At 45.0% G+C, this 16,579-nt stretch overlaps 1 protein-coding gene across 1 annotated transcript in view; it reads left to right on the forward strand.

Annotated features, from left to right (window-relative positions):
* Positions 1–304: 304 nt before the first annotated feature.
* Positions 305–16,579, forward strand: part of Maml3 (mastermind like transcriptional coactivator 3) — a 393,608-nt gene continuing 377,333 nt past the window's right edge. The window contains exon 1 of the mRNA XM_076864288.2: positions 305–1,547. Coding sequence (XP_076720403.2) covers positions 1,071–1,547 — 477 coding nt within the window. The 5' untranslated portion in view covers positions 305–1,070. The remainder of the gene's footprint in view (positions 1,548–16,579) is intronic.

Consider the following 16,579-nt stretch of genomic DNA (forward strand, 5'->3'; position numbering starts at 1 on the left):
CGGCTCAGGCTTCCTAGTCTGGGTAGTAGTGAGGTTGGGGCGTGGGAGGGGCGGGGAGGGCGAGGCAAAGGAGGCGGGAGCCCGGCGCCGGGTGCCGGTGCGTGCCGCGCCCGCTCCTGCCGGGTGAGTCCGGGCCGGGTTTTGCGCCGTGTCCCCGGGCTTGTCTCACGGCCTCCAGCCGCCGCCGCTGCCGTGTTTACTGAGCTCGCGCGTCCTGATATCACTCCGCTGGCATGGAGGAGGAGGAGGAGGTGGAGGAGCGAGAGGAGGAGGAGGAGGCGGCGGCGGCGGCGAGCAGTTGATCATTGTGATGGTGGCAGGAGCAGCGGCGGCAGCGGCAGCCCAGCCGAGCGTTAGGGGCTGCTCTCCGCGCGGCGTTTTCCAAAGGACTTCACCGATCTACTTTTGCAGTCGCCTCGGACTGTCCATGTGTTTACTTCCCCCAGCCCGAGGATTCGATATCTAGGTTCCTGTGAAATGCAACTGAGCAGCCAAAGTACTTTGAGAACACGGGGCGGCATAAACACCAAAACTTTTTTGTGGAAGGAAAATGCAATAAGCAAGCTTGCCGTTTTCCGATGCGGTGTGGAGTGAGTGTGTGTCGCGCGTGTCCGCACTGGAGGCATATGCTTGTGTGTGTACATGGGGTGTGTTTTTCGGTACGTAGGGAGAAAATGCTTGCCAACTACCGGAAATCTCCTGGAATTTATTAGAAAATAATGGATTATAAAAAGAAGGCAGGCGAGGAGCGGATCTCCCCTTGAGTTGCAACCCGATTTGCTGCTGGCTCAGTTTGTTGTGATTCTTTTTGTTGATAGGTGTCTGATGGTATTCCGATAACACCCCCCTTTTTTCCCCCTCCAGCTTTACAGTTTAAAAAAAGGAAACAAAAAAACCACCCCAAAATCTCTCCCCCTTTTTTTCGCCCCGTCGGGATCGCTGTTTCCATCCATGTGCTTGCGTCTCCCCCGCGTTCCACTTAAACTATTTTAATCCTTGGACCCAAGGAGGAGGCTGATAGGGGGGTGGATAAAAAAAGTTCTTCCAAAATAGTGTGCCCGGGGAGCAGGATGGGGGATTTCGCAGCCCCCGCTGCTGCCGCGAATGGCAGTAGTATTTGCATCAACAGTAGCCTGAACAGCAGCCTCGGCGGGGCCGGGATCGGTGTGAATAATACTCCCAATAGTACTCCCGCTGCTCCGAGTAGCAATCACCCCGCTGCCGGCGGCTGCGGCGGCGGCGGCGGCTCCGGGGGCCCCGGCGGCAGCTCGGCGGTCGTCCCCAAGCACAGCACGGTGGTCGAGCGGCTCCGCCAGCGCATCGAGGGCTGCCGGCGGCACCACGTCAACTGCGAGAACAGGTACCAGCAGGCTCAGGTGGAGCAGCTGGAGCTGGAGCGCCGGGACACGGTGAGCCTCTATCAGCGGACCTTGGAGCAGAGGGCCAAGAAATCGGGCGCCGGCACCGGCAAGCAGCAGCACCCGAGCAAACCCCAGCAAGATGCGGAGGCTGCCTCGGCGGAGCAGAGGAACCACACGCTGATCATGGTGAGGGCGCACTGGCAGCGGGCTTGGGGTGCGCGTGGGGGGGGGGGCGTGAGCTTCTTACTGGGTGTGTGAGGGTCTGTCTGATTTGCACCGTGGGTGAGGTGGGATGAAGCCGAAGGGTTAACGTCAACTTTTCCTAGGGAAAAAGCTGTCGTCGCCGCTACCTGTTAATCTGTCAGGGTTGTCAGATTTGGGGAGGAGGGGGTGGGGGGGAGAAGCCAGTCACGACTGCGAGGGGCGGAGGGAGCCTCGAGGAGCGCCGGATGAGGTGCTGGAAAAGTTTCCCCCTCCCTTTCTTAGATACAGATTTGAAAGAGAGTGAACCCCAGAGTTGAAACCTTGCTCCTCCTCTTTGCCGCTCCCCTCCCCATCTCTCGCCGCGCCGCCTAGCCTCCCAGGACCCGTCCCCTTTCGCCCACCCCTCTCTGCACATCCGCCGGGTGTAGGGAGAAATTGATGCTGTCGCAGATTCTGGGCGGGCACCGGGCCCTCAACCCCTTGGGGGAAGGGGTGAGGGAGAGTCTCTCCTCCCCTCTCAAGCTCACCCCCTTTGGGCTGAGAAAGTCTGAGAGTTTTGTGAATGAACTTTGAAGTGGGTGAGAAACGAGCGAGGCTGGCTACGCGCGCGCTCGCGGGAGCGCGCGCGGATGCGGGACGCGGGTGCGCTGCGCTCGCGGCTGGAGACCCGGGGCTAGCCCGGCAGGTGGAGCAGTCTGGAGGGTCGGGAGGGACTCGGCCCAGCAGGGGCGGGAGGCAAGAGCTACTACGCCCAGGGCTTGCGCCCAGAGTCTCCGCGGCGCCACTTGGCTTGGGGTTCTCTCCGCTCCTCTTCCTAAACTTGCTTGCACCCAGTCTTCTTCGCCTCACCCCCGCCCCGCTCCTCGCCAACTTTCCAGGCCGGCGAAAGGAGCCTGAAGGAGTGGAGGATAGCGGGGAGGTGAAAGAGGCTTAAATGGCTGGGTGGGTGGGTTCGAGGCAGGATGAGCAGCCAATGGCTTAACTTCTAAGGGAGGAAGGGGCAGTTCCCACCCCCTAACCCTGAGGGTGGAATCCTTTCTCTTATCTCCTCTCCCGGGTTCTTCGGCTTTCCTTTGGTGGGTGGGTGGGGGGAGGCCGGAAGCTTGGGAAAGGTGTCTGCACCCCCTCCCCCACCGCGCTGCCCCGCTCGGGGCCGAGGGTGCGCGGGGTGGCGAGGCGGTGGGAATGCTAGCTGGAGCGCGCCCTCTCCCTGCGCACTCCGCGACTCGATCGGCCGCGCAGATACCAGCGCGGGCGGCCCTGTGTCTGTGCGGTGTGCCAACCGCGCACGTCCGGGGTCTGGGAGTCCTCGGCTCGCCGAGGGTGGTGTCAGTGGCGCCGCGGGCTTTGGCCCGGCGCTCAGTGACAAAGAGCCGGCTTGGGGGAGGGGAAGCCGCGGCGTTCGCTCCCCACCTCCCCCCGCCCCGCACGTGAAGAGGAACAATTTGTTTATCTTGGGCTTCAAGAATCCTGCCCTCCTCCCCACTCCCGAGGCCGCCCGGCTCCTCCTCTCTCCCCTCCCTCCTGGGCAAGATGCGGCCCGGTCCCGCCGGCAGCGCTTCCCTCCTCCCCCTGCTCCTCCCCTCCCTTCCTCCTCCCCCGGCCCCTCCGGCCCGCCTTCCCCCTCCCTTTTGGAACGCGGTCGTGGGGGAGGGTGCGGGAGGCGCTTTGTCCGCCTGGCGGCCCTGCTCAGCCCAGGGCGGCCGGTTGGGAGGGGTGCTGCGCCCGCGGCCCTGCCCCCTCCGCCGCCCCCGGCCGCCTGCGCGAAGAAGGGGCCGACTCGGTTGGAGGAACCACGGTCTCAGAGTCGGGGAGGGAGCTTCTCGCTTTACAAACAGGAAGCCAAAAGCCACTGACACACTGTAGCTTTTCTGATCGTACCCGGAGGCGGGGCGGGACCTGCAGCCCGGGTACCCAACGCGTACCCATTTCTCTTCCAGACCCCGCCCCGCTCGCGCTCTCAGCGGTGGAGACCCACTTTGTGAACCTGAGACTGGGGTAGAATTTGAAAGGCATTTAGGATTTCAGCTTTACCCACCCTCGCCCCCTTTTCGTGTGTGAGTGTGTGTGTGTGTGTGTGTGTGTACGCCCCCTGCTCACAGATTGTGTAGAAGTGGGCGTTTTGCTTGAGATTCCAAAATCCCGGTCCCACGGAATCTCGACCCTAGGTGATGAGGCCCGTCGAGGCGCTTACCTCGCCAGCTGGGCGACTCTGGAACAAAAGCCAGTGTCGTTCCCTGTGCTGGGTCGCTTTTGATCGCTGCGAGAGCAGAAGAGTTTGCGACCACAAAGTTTTCGTGTTTGGGTTATGTTCTTACCAGTAAGCTTTGGGATGGGTAGGGAGGACTCTGGGTGCGCGCGCCTCGGTTGTAATGCATCCGCAGGTGGAAGTAAGCCCAGCGTCCTGACGTTACCTGGGAGGCACAAGCCCAAGCCAGAGCTGCCTTTGCAAATGAAAAGATGATGCTTACTTGAATAGATGAAGACATCAGCTGTAAATTTCATAATGAATCTCAGTTCACCAAGGTGACAACAGAGACTTGAAAAATGATTACCAGAAAATTTTAAAAAAATTTCCCTATCAATTTTTGTGACAATAATTTAGCCTATTGACTACACTTGGCGCCAAGGCACAGAATAGGATCATATTGTAGCTTCCACTGTTTCACATATGCATCTTTCACTGATACCAGTGCGAAGTATGTGTGATGAATGTTATGAAAATAAACAGCCTTAAATCTTAAGCAAAGAGTTGTGTATAAATTCTGTGTACTAAAAAAGGAAAAAGAAAAATTAACATCATCCTCTCTACAAGCTACATTTCCTTTCAAAATAATTAGTTTAAAAATTCACATCAGCCTCTGAAATGAAGACTGTTTTAACTTAGCTTATGTGTGAGATAAAATCTGAAAGACAGAAGTTAGGAAGAAAATGTTGATCTTCATTTTCTTGAATTGACTCCTGAATTATAGTTGTGCTTCAGTGAGGCACAGAGCAATTAAATGTAGTTCTCAGATTGGGCTCTCCATTTGGAAAGCCCTTAAGAAAAACTATGATCAACCACAGCCAAATAATAATAAGGATGATGATAAAAATAAAGTTGAATAGGATTCTTTTCTATTTTATTGCTATTGTTTATTTTGGGGGGCCAATATGTTGAAAGTACAAAATATTGATTAATCCTCTTTCTGCCTGGCTTGGGTTAAGAAGGCAATCTAATGAGGGCTTTATATTTTTGGATTGTTTTGCTGTTTTAGACATTAACAAGCAGGGGCATGGTCAACCAACTAGAAAGCAAAAAAGCAGGGTGGGTTAGGGCAAACAGGCATTCTTTGGCTCCAGGCTGTTGTATAGGGTCCTGAGTTTGGGTTCTCAACAGCACAGCTGATAGAATGAACAGGTGGGACTTCTTAGTTTTGAAATTGCTTAACCTCAGCTAGGAGGTCCTTCTAGACAGAGAGCTGAGCTCCTACCCCAACCCAATCACTACCACTTTGTTTATGGCGAGGGGCTTTTCCCTCCAAACACTTGTTGATGAGAACTCTTGATTTCACTTATTAAAGAATCCCAGTCACAAAGGTATCTTTTCCTAAAACAATTTTTTTTTATGGAAATAAATGGAGTCATTGTTTATTTGCTGTACTTAGAACTGAGGTTCTGGTTATAGTTTTTTTAAAATATTTTTTAGTTGTAGATGGACACACTACCTTTATTTATCATTATGTGGTGCTGAATATTGAACCCAGGGCCTCACACATGCTAGGCGAGCGCTCTACCACTGAGCCACAACCTCAGCCCCCTGGTTAGAGTTTTAAACTAAAGTTCAATTGGCAAAGATCATTTTCAAGCCCAAAGATAAATTGACTTGACAATGGGTGATCATTCAGGCATATTGAACAGCACCACAATGAAGTAAAATTTCAAAATGGTGGTCGTCTTACTCCACATGGATAAGACCCATATTGTTTTTAGGACCTTTTCACTGCACTACCACCATTATAACTTTGGGAGCTTAATGCTTAATTTATAGCGCATTTACAGACTGCATAAATCTGTGTGACCTTTGCTCTGAAGAATTTATCAAATAAAGTTCACTTTATTCTAATATATTAATGACTGGGTGTTGGAGACCACTGCACCCCTGCCAAAAATGTTCTCTTCCATTCCTGAAAGAGATCCAGGCAATGTCAACATATTAGCCCAGTGCTAAACCTTCTTATAAATGAATTGGGTTTTCTATTCCTGATCCTACTGAGGGTGATACTCTGGCTCTGCATCCAGGTTTCTTTGCAGGCTTGTACTATAATCTATTCCTAAATCTTTCCTATGATAATCTTTTCATTGACTTTTCCTGTTTTGCTGCTGTTGTGGAGGATAGGACATAGCTGTAACTTAACTTCCCATAGCCCAACATAGTGTACTTTAATAAGTTTGTGGGAAACTTTTTAAACTTCGATTTCTCTGTCCTAAACATGTTCTGGTATTTTATTCTCAAGAAGCATTTTTTTTTCTTTTTTTCCTTAAGCTCTAATACGTCTAATTCTTTGATTGTGGTATACTTTCTTTAGTCCTAGGCAGCCAGTGGTCAGAAAGTAGAAGTACAGTCAGTTAATCATTAATCTTAATCTACAAAATGCTCTTCAGGCTGAGTCTGGAAAGCTGCTGTGTATGTGCTCTTTCTAGACTGACTTTTTAGAGTTATAAAGTCAAACTTTAGAATCTTTTGCAAGTTTTCTGCCACCTAATATGAGAGAAACGAGCAGTTCTTGTATATGGTTCTGGTAACATTCTGTGAAAAGGATAAGGATCTTAGACCTTAAAGTCAAGTTAAAGAAAGTTATTATCTGTGGTCCTCTGTGAGACCAATAGTCAACTAAAAGAGATGTCCTGATGGGGATCATTCATTTGGGTAGGAAGAAATGGAAGCCCCCCCCCCCAATCCTTTGCCCCCTCCCAACACACACACTGGTGCTGATGTCATAGAAGGGCTAGGACTCTAGTATAATAAAGCACATTGCACATTACATAGTGATTCTTGGACACAATTGAAGTACTTCTCTTTTATCGAAGGCCACTTGTAGAAATTTATTTGTGATGAGTGTTCTGGGTTTGTTCATTAACAGTCCTGTGCCACACTCTTGAGTTTAGGGTGGCTAAATTCTGTCTTTTTCCACATTATCCATCATAGAGAAGTGTAACATTAATCAATCAGACATTGAACTCCTACAAAGAAGAACATATTTAAAACTCACTCTCAAGGTGTTCATAATATCTGCCTCTTAAGTCTCTCAAATAGCTTTACATTTTCACTCTGTTCCTCCGGAGCTGATTGTTGAGTTTTAGATCCTGAAGCTGCAGCTGCTGGCTTTGTTTTCCCTCCCCCCTCCTGCTGCCAACCTTTTGGTCTTTCCCCTGGTCCTTAACACTTTCACCAAAGAGTGGGAAGAAGCAATAAGAAGAGGAGAAATTTAATTTTGGTGCTTCTGGCTCTCATAACTAATGAAACAACTGGGTAAGACACTGCTTTGGATTTAGTGTGGATTTGATTTTAGACATTGTTTACCCTTCCTTAGCACAAATAATAGAGAATAGATCGGATTTTTAATTTCATTCATTCAGCCATATTGGTACACAACCCATAGTGCTTCACAGAAGTTAAAGTGTGAAGTCGTGTCCTTGCATCCTGGGCTTTGACAATGTGTATTCTTTGTAGGTTTCATTATTATTCTAGCTAGTTTAAAGGGAATACAGACTTTTTTTTTCTTCTTTTTTTTAAGTCAGCATAGTAATTGGGCTTCAGGCTCTTGCTCATCTATCCTATGATACTTTAAGGAAAATAATAGGCATCTAATATGCTCTACATTCCTGCTGTTTCAAACTAATTTGACATAGTTATCTGGAAAAAAAATTAAAAACAACTGATTTATACATGATTGCTGCACTGTTTTAACCCCCCACTCCCAAATTTAATTTTTTTATTTAAAAATATAGCATTTTTTTTTTTTTTCAAACAGACATACTCCAGAATTCCATTATTTAGGTTCAGGAGTTGGAAATACAGCTTTGGGACAATCAGCTATCAAGAACTGATTAATTCTCTTTTACTTAATTTCTTAAATTTAAATCTAATAAAGTGTAAAGAAAAAAAATACAAGTTTGGATAATCACTCAGAAAATGGAGTTGAGGCTTCACTATTTATCAAATACTTAAATATCATAGGGCTCTACTCAGTAGATAAAAGAGGAGAACACACTTTGTTTTTATTTTATTTTGGTCTAGATGGCTATTCCATCTGATAAACTGTAGAGAGGCTTTTGAGTTCCTTTCTGCACTTGGGAAAGAAACACAGCCATTCCCTTAGGGCCACATACACACATGCAAAGGAAACGGAAATTACTAATATGTCGCAGGTTTTCCTTGTTTGGGGTGTGTGTGTGTGTGTGTGTGTGTGTGTGTGAGAGAGAGAGAGAGAGAGAGAGAGAGAGAGAGAGAGACTGTTCTTGTGAGAATTTAATAAAAATCTCAAAAGGCTTGCAATGTTTGCTCTGACAGAGGAAAGTGATTCCTTAAGAACAATTTAGGCACTTCCTTTTAATTATATGGAACTTCTCATTGGCTGGAAATGACCTTATGTTGAAGTAGAATCTTTTAAAATACTAATAACTAACATTCATCCCCTTTAGCAATGGCTTCACAACTGCAGAAAACTTCAATGACACATTTGATTCTTAACTAGCAACTTTCAGAATTTCCCTTCTAACCCCTGAGGTCCTCATCCTGCTGGGTAGAATCTGGTTGTGTCAAGTTTCACATTTATGGATGCTGCAACCCTCCATTACATCAGCATTAACTTCTGCTTGGGAAGAGATTAGGATACCAGGATGTGTGTCCCCTTCCCTCTCCTAGCATCTTTCTCCACCTCCAGGACATTTGTCTGCACAGGGGCTTCCTTCCTGGTCAAGGGAAAAGGCAGAAGAGCCCCGAATGCATTTGTGTAGGTTCAACCTGCCTTGTGCCTGTGACTCAAAAGGATCGCAGGGCTCTGTTCACATCCTTTATTGTCTCAGAGGTGGGTTATTTTCTGTCTTTGTTAGATGCTGAAAGTAGCTCAGTGAATGAGAGTGAATCTAAAGGGTTGGTTCCCCAGTAAAGAGTTTTAAGGAGCTAACAGTAAGGGAGAAGCAAATGGAGACGCGCAGTTTGGAGGCATTGCTGTAATGGATGGCAGGGGAGATGGGTACAGGAGAGAGGATTGGTTTTGCCCATTTGTGGTAAACCATGTCCTGCTGCTTTGAGAGTTTACAGAAGAAGCCTATGCTTTTAGTAGTCTATCCTGGACCTGCAGACCTCAGTGAAACTTGGATGTGAATTTTCAAGAGCTAATTGCTATATTATTTGTATAAAAAAATTGGGAAAAAAACTCATGTTCCTAAGATTATTCTCTTAAATGATTACTACTGCCATCTGAATGGAATTACTATGAAATTCCTTTAATTCAGTGATTCACAACTGGGAGAGATTTTGCCCCATCCCCCAACCAACAGGAACATTTGACATTTTTCTTTGTCACAAACTTTTGGGTGCTACAGATATTTAATGGATAGAAGCCAGGGATGCTGCTAAATGTCCTATAAGGTACCCACAACAAAGCACCATCTGATCTCAAATGTCAGTACTATTGCTGCTGAGAAACGCTGGTTGATAGAGGGAGCATCCCTAGAAAATTGAAAATATGGCAGAGCTTGGATTTACACAATATGGCTTTACTCACGTTCTGAAAACATTCTTACTGCTTCAGGAGTGGAATGAGGCAGCACTACTATGGGAGGTAGAGAGTCCTTAGTAGATAACTGTGCTGCTTTTTAGTTCTGTCTTGCTGGCCTAGGACCTTTTGCCTTTTACTTTATGAATATCAGCTCTGTCCCCTTGCCTGTCAGAAGGTGAACAGTTGTTCTTCTTTTCATCTCTGGAACAAATGTTAGGAACACACGAGTTAGTACTGTAAGAGTCTGCTGCACAAATGTTAGCTATATACATATATTTTTAAAAATTTATTTTTTTGTACTGGGCACTTATTGTTTTCATTAACATATCTAACAAAACCACAAAAACCATTTTAGGGGCCACTTTATCACCAGCTACATCCTCAGCCCTTTTTATTTTTCATTTTAAGACAGGGTCTTGCTAAGTTGGTCAGGGTCTCACTGAGTTGCTGAGGCTGGCCTTGAGCTTGCAACCCTTCTACCTCAGTCACCTGAGTCAGCTACCTGAGTGGCTGGGATTATAGACATGGGCCATTGCACTTGGCTTGTTAAAATTACTTTCATTTCACTTTGTTGTTACCTCCCATCCAAATGCAGACTAAAAGTTGAGTGATTTGAGGCTTATTTTGCTCATACCTGAGCCAAGGTCTAAGGAATCTGCAGGGGGCAACAGTTGCTTCTGGGGCTGTATTCTAGCTACTTGGGGATTCAGTGGTGAAGGGGGCATCCTGGTTCTCATTGGACGACAGCAGGGCACAGTTGCACATTGCAGATTAACTTCCTGAAATGGTATTTGTGGTTTTGTCAGACATGTTAATGGAAACAATTAATAAACTAACATTTAGGAAAAGCCTAAGGGTGCTAAATGGTTTGTATCTTCTTGCAAGCATTGCTTTCTGTAACAAAATTACAGAATTTATTTCAGTTATTTTAAGGGAGGAAATTAGGTGCCATGGTGGGGAATAAGATTGAGGTATGTTTACTAAAAGTGAGGCGAGTTGTCTCCCCCGCCCCCTTAGCTCTTTCTCTCCCTTCCTCCCTCTTCTTCCTACCTTCCCTCCTTCCTTCCCCTCCCTCCTTCCCTCCCTCCCTCCTCCCCTCCCTCCCTCCTCCCCTCCCCTCCCCTTGTAAGACCTGCTCATGGCTTGACATTAGCTGTTAGAAAAATTACACCAGGAGGACAGAATTTAGGAAGGAGCAAGCAGGAGCATTGGGAGGGGGACAGACCTGGGGGTGTTTAGTCTGACCGAGGGGGCGATAGGATTGCTTCTTTAAAATCTATGAAGGGCTGCTGCCCTGTGAAGAAAGGATTAGATGTGCTCTTCATGGCCTCAAGGGGATAAATTTAGGATCAGAGGTTGGTGGTTATTAGGAGCCAGGTTTCAGTATAATATATATTTTAAAAACCAATTTTATGAAAATTAAAGCTGCTCAAAGATGGAATGGGCTATCTCTGTGAGTGGCAGTGTCCCAGTGATAGCTGTTCAGTTGGCTAGAATGTTGGAGAAGGAGAAAGATAGGGACTTTGTTTCTTTATTCATTTTTTCATCTTTATGACTCCAAAAGAACCTACCTGAACATAGGAGGAACTCTATTTGTTGAATCAATTACTAAGTGAAAGAAAACAAAATAAGAAGTGACTTAATTTCTTCCCTCACCATGTTCCCCTTCTTAGAAGTTACTGTGGGTTAGGGTCTTGTTCTCCTGACCATCTTCTGTTTGTTTACATGTATTTTATATATTGCACATAACTGCACATTAGTTTTTTCTATAGAAATTGAATCATGTATATTGTTTTAAGATATATTTTCTTAAGGTATTTTATTTATTTATTTTTGTCTGGTGCTGGAGATCAAACTAAGGCCTTGAGCAGACATTCTACTGCTGAGCTGTATCTCCTGCCTTCCATTTTATATACTTTAGATATCTGCCCCATTTGGAACATACAGATTCTTTTCTATTTTCTTTTTTGTATTGGGGATTGAACCCAGGGGTATTTAACCACTGTGCCACATCTCCTGCCCTTTTAATTTTGAGACAAGGTCACACTAAGTTGCTTAGGGTTTCACTGAATTGCTGAGGCTAGCCTCCAACTTGTGATCCTTCTGCCTGAGCTTCTGGAGCTACTGGGATTACAGGGATGTGCCACCACACCCAGCTAGATTTTTACTCATTCTTTTTAACAGCCCACTTAGCACTGCATACTGTGAAAGTTCTATAATTAATTGCATGATCCCCTATTGATAAACACTCTGTTAGCCTCTCCTTTTTTGTTACTTCAGTGTTGCAACATCCTTATCCATACATACCTTGAACATACATGCCAATTTCTGCAGTGCAGATATAGGGTTCTTTCTATATATTTAATATGTATAAACAGAAAGAGGATGGCACAAATGTATCTTAATCTAATATGGTTAAATATGGCACATGACCCTTATTACAGCCCATTTTAGGGCAGATGATAATTGTGTCTCCTTAAAAATGTGGCTTAATAAAAAGTATCAACTTAGTAATTGCCTTAGTCTTTGCACAGAACTTTTAGAGGCTGTGTATCTAGCCAGTAAATGGTATAGAAATGATGGTCTTTCTTTTCAGCTGGACCTAAAGAGGAGGCTGAAGTAGAAGGCTGATTAACAGCTGCTGCTCACTCTGTCAAAGTGGGGAACTCACCTTCTTGTATAAATTTGCAGGGCTCTGTTCCTGTCCTGAGCTTAGTGTTTCACAGGCCTGATTGTGTGGCTTTATTATTCGTAACATGCGCTTCAACTCACATGCGATGCAATACCTGGGGTGTCCATGGGTGCATAGTTGAGTGGTCCTTCAGGTCTCGGGTCTTAAAGTTGCCACTTCCTACAGGTTAAATTACCCTGACTAATCCAGTCATCTGTGAAACATGGTAATAATAACTTGCTGACCAGGCCAACTGTAGAAAATGCATCCAAATGGACTTGCCTGACAGTGGCCTTACAGCGCTTGTTTAGACAGTGAGAAGTCCTAGCAGTGTCGATTATTCGCAGGTGTTGAAGTGGGCCCATGAGGGCCCATCCTCAGAGTTCCTGTTATTTGATTTCCTCTGGCATCGCAGCTTCCTTGGGTGGAGACACACAAGTCTGTATTTTTATAGTAGCTGGAGCAGTCTGGCTCCAGCATCCAGTTCTTGATTACTACATTATTCTGCTCTCTCTTGACTGCAGTGGTCTTTCTTGGAAAGGTCACCTGAGTGTCTTAATTTTCTAAACAGCCACATTCTCCCAAGGAACAGTCCTCATCTGCTCAGCTTGTCTTTGAGGCATTGGGTCAGTCTGAACAGGTGCCCAAAGTAAGGTACATAGTTGTTATGGATGGGAGGTGTCCCCCCAAAAGCTCATGTGTGGGACCATGCAAGAAGGTCCAGAGGAGAGGTGATTGGGTTGTGAATGCCTTAACCCAATCAGCGAATTAATCCCCTGATGGGATTAACTGAGTGATAATTGAAGGCAGGTGGGCTGTGGCTGGTGGAGGTGGGGCATTGGTGGTGGCTTTGGGGTATATATTTGTATCTGGCAAGTGGAGTCTGTCTCTCTGCTTGGTCATGTGAGCTGCTTCCCTTGGCCACACTCTTCCACCATGATATTCAGCCTCACCTCAAGCCCAGAGGAATGGAACCAGCCTTCTGTGGACTAAGACCTCTGAAACCCTGAGCGCTCAAATAAACTTTCCTCTTCTACAATTGTTCTGGCTGGGTCTTTTAGTCACACCAGTGAAGTAGCTGACTAAAGCTGGCGGTGCTGGCCCTTGCTAGCTGCCTTTGCTGTCTCCTGGCCTCACATACCTCTGGCCTTGTGTGTACCGCCTTTCCCCCTCGCTACTACCCAGGTTCACTCTTGTCACAGTGAGAGTAGCACCTGGAAGCTTAAGCAAGGTGTAGGTGACAGTGAGATGAACCAGGGAAATAGATTAAGGGTAGGAAAGTGGGAGATGGGGGCCTACAGTTACACTTCCTCTGATTCCAAAAAAATTAGGCCCCGTGCTTTCATTTATGCTGATTAGCCACTTAGGGTCACTTAGCAGTCACACAGCATCTTATAAAAACCTTTGGCCAACCAAGAAAACTCAGCTGATGTGCTCAGTGCGGGCTTTAGGGAAGGCTTCATCCTAAACACAGCTAGATTTCTTCTGTTTCCATGGCTTAAGTCAGCAAGATTGGTTGAACACAGAAAATAGGAAACTTCTCCCCTTAGCTGAACCTAGTCCATCTCATAAACGAAGAGATTCTTAAAGATGCTTCTCTGGTCGTGTGACAGAATTCTAGTCTTTGGCTTTTCCTGGTCTGTTACCTTCTCTGTTGTCGTTCTAAGAGTGCCATTCCACCTTTATGGGTGTTTGCCACTGATTTTTCTGGGCTCTCTCTCTTGCTCTAGAATATTTTCTTTTAAGGATGAATTTCACCTACATACAAGGTAGATAAATATCTTGCATTTTGCATGAAGTATAACCCTTACCTTTATGTTGAAATGTTTTAAGTTGGGGCTGGGGATGTGGCTCAAGTGGTAGCGCGCTCGCCTGGCATGCGTGCGGCCCGGGTTCGATTCTCAGCACCACGTACAAACAAAGATGTTGTGTCCGCCGATGACTAAAAAATAAATATTAAAAAAAAAATTCTCTCTCTCTCTCCTCTCAAAAAAAAAAAAAAAAAAAAAAAAAAAGAAATGTTTTAAGTCCTAGTTAGCTCATTGCTACCTGATTATAATATTAGATAAAAACTTCTCCACAGGCTATTGAGATTTGCTGTGATAAACATCTAATTTTTAATTCCTTTGGGAAATGTTTTACTGTATTTCTTTGAAAGAGTCCAGAGATCATTTGAAATATGTAATAAAATGACTGGAAGCAAATTTTACCTTGTTATACGTAAATTTTACCTTATTTAAAATATATATATATATATATATATATATATATATATATATGAAAAAGTAGATATTTCAAACCTGTTTCTTTTTTAAGAAAAATGTGAAAGTTTCAGGCAAATCTTGACAGGACAACCATGAAGACAGTTCAATAACTGCGGGTATGAATTCGTGAACAGGAATATCTAGGGGTTAATGTTAACATTTATGCTAGAACATTTGACTTATGTCCAAGTTCAATAGAATTTTCTGGAGAGTAAGTAAAAGAAATGAAATGATATTATTTTAATGGTTTATTCTTGAGTTTGAGCTTCAGAATGTCTAAGTGATAATAAAGCTGGAGTTGCTAGTGGGTTTGGGGGGAGTGACATTCCCCTCCCCAGTTCCATCTTCTATTCCTGGCTCCTGTGACTTTCAGTTCCAGTGCACTATAGTAGGTGCACCCTCTCTCCAAGGTGACCATGTGGCTGTAGTAGTGGCAGCAGGGCACCTCAGGGACGGTGACATTCACTATTCACATCCTGCAGTAACCCTTTACCCGGAGATTCTCTGGTGTTTGGTAAACAGAGGTGGTTTATATGAAGAAACAGCTTTCTCAGTTTAAAAGTTGTTATGGCTAAATGATTGAAAATGGATTTTGGAGTTTAACTAGGAATTCCTAAATAGTGCACAGCTGCTATTGAATTTTTAAAAACACGTTCATTTTCTTTAGTGAAGCATGGAAACAATGATTTCAGATTTGGATTTCATGCTGCCTGATTCTCAAAACCTATTGAAAGAATATTTGAAAAAGTTGTGTGTCATGATGCTACATAACCACACTCAAAAATAGTTTGGGCAAGTTGTGTTTGTTAGAGTGGAAATGTCTGTAGGTTGCAACAAACTGGAGACAGGGAAAGGTGATTTAGGGGGTGGCAAAGTGTGACAAACTGGTATTTTGGGGATCAGGGATATGTGGGATCCAATCTATTGAAATTCATGTCATATTGCTTTTTTGATATTTGATCCTTCTGTATTTGATTCTTAGAGTTAAAGGACTGATATGAATCATTCAGGGCCTTTTATTAACTTTTAAATTTGTGGTTGAGATTGGAATTGGGACACTTGGGACTGTGGAACAATAGTTTCAAGCAGGGGAGTTTAATGATGGTGTGTGCTTGTGAGAGTCCTGGCTTTGTTCCCTTGGAGGCCCAGGGTGTTTGTGTTACTGGTTTGGTCGGCTTTGTGTTTATCTGTGGTCTGGAATGTCAAAGGATTGCAAACCTGAGAACTTTGCTTCCCTCTTTAACCTAAAGTGATGGTGTAGGAGTGTCTGGTATTGTCTTGGGTGGGAACCTCCATATATGGAAGAGGAGAGGGGATTGGCTGGCTTCGGCATTCTCCTCTGGTTTTTCTGATGCCATCTTCGTTACTTTTATTAACAGAGACAGTGGATACTTTGAATAATTACTTATGTCTGTCTTTACCTTCACAGTGTAGTGCACATTTCGCTTGTTTTTCCCCCCCAACTTTTTGTAATATATGTGCTTATGATGCACTGAAAAGCAATAAATTTGAGGAGAGAGATAATTAGCTTTGACAGACTTGCAGAAATGAGACTGTAAGAAGGAGAAGCAAGAGCTTTGCTTCAGAAAAGGATTTGGTTACCAGCTTGAGGAAAATTATCCAGATAAGAACTTCTTCAGTGTTAAAATTCACAACCATAGGGGTAGCTCAGGGTTGTGGGAGGAAGAGGCTACTTTTGTGATTTTAAAAAACAAAAAATTGTCTATAGTTTAAAGAAATCTTTTTAATTTTAAAAATAGAAAATTTAAATGGAGAAATTCAAGATACTGAGTAGTAAATATGGGAGGGAGAAATAAGCAACCCAGCTGCTGGGGTTAAAACTCCCTAGGTTGTTCACCAGGCCCTTGACATTAATTAACCTCTCTCAGCATAAGCATGCCATTTTTGAGGAACCTTTGTTTGGTAGCTACCTTACCTTAAAAAATAGTTTTCTTTTTGCTTTGCTGGCTCATGCAGTTGGGGAAGTGACCTTCAGGAAATATGACTTAGCCAGGCACAGTGGCACAGGCCTGTAAACCCAGCAACTCAGGAGTCTGAGGCAGGAGGATTGCAAGTTCAAGTCTAGCCTGGACACCTTAGCAAGATTGTCTCAAATTAAAAAATAAAAAGGGCTGGAGGTATAGCTTAGTGGTAGAGAACCCCTGACTTCAATCCCCAGTACTTCCAAAAAAGAAAAAAAAAAAAAAAAAAAAAAAGAAGAAGAAGAAGAAAAAAGACTTATTTTGCACCAATTTGATTTAGCTGTTCATCCTGCATCTCCCAAATTGGGGATACTTTGCAAAGGGTCAACAG

This window comes from Callospermophilus lateralis, chromosome 8, assembly GCF_048772815.1.
Source record: "Callospermophilus lateralis isolate mCalLat2 chromosome 8, mCalLat2.hap1, whole genome shotgun sequence".
Taxonomy (NCBI): Eukaryota; Metazoa; Chordata; class Mammalia; order Rodentia; family Sciuridae; genus Callospermophilus; species Callospermophilus lateralis.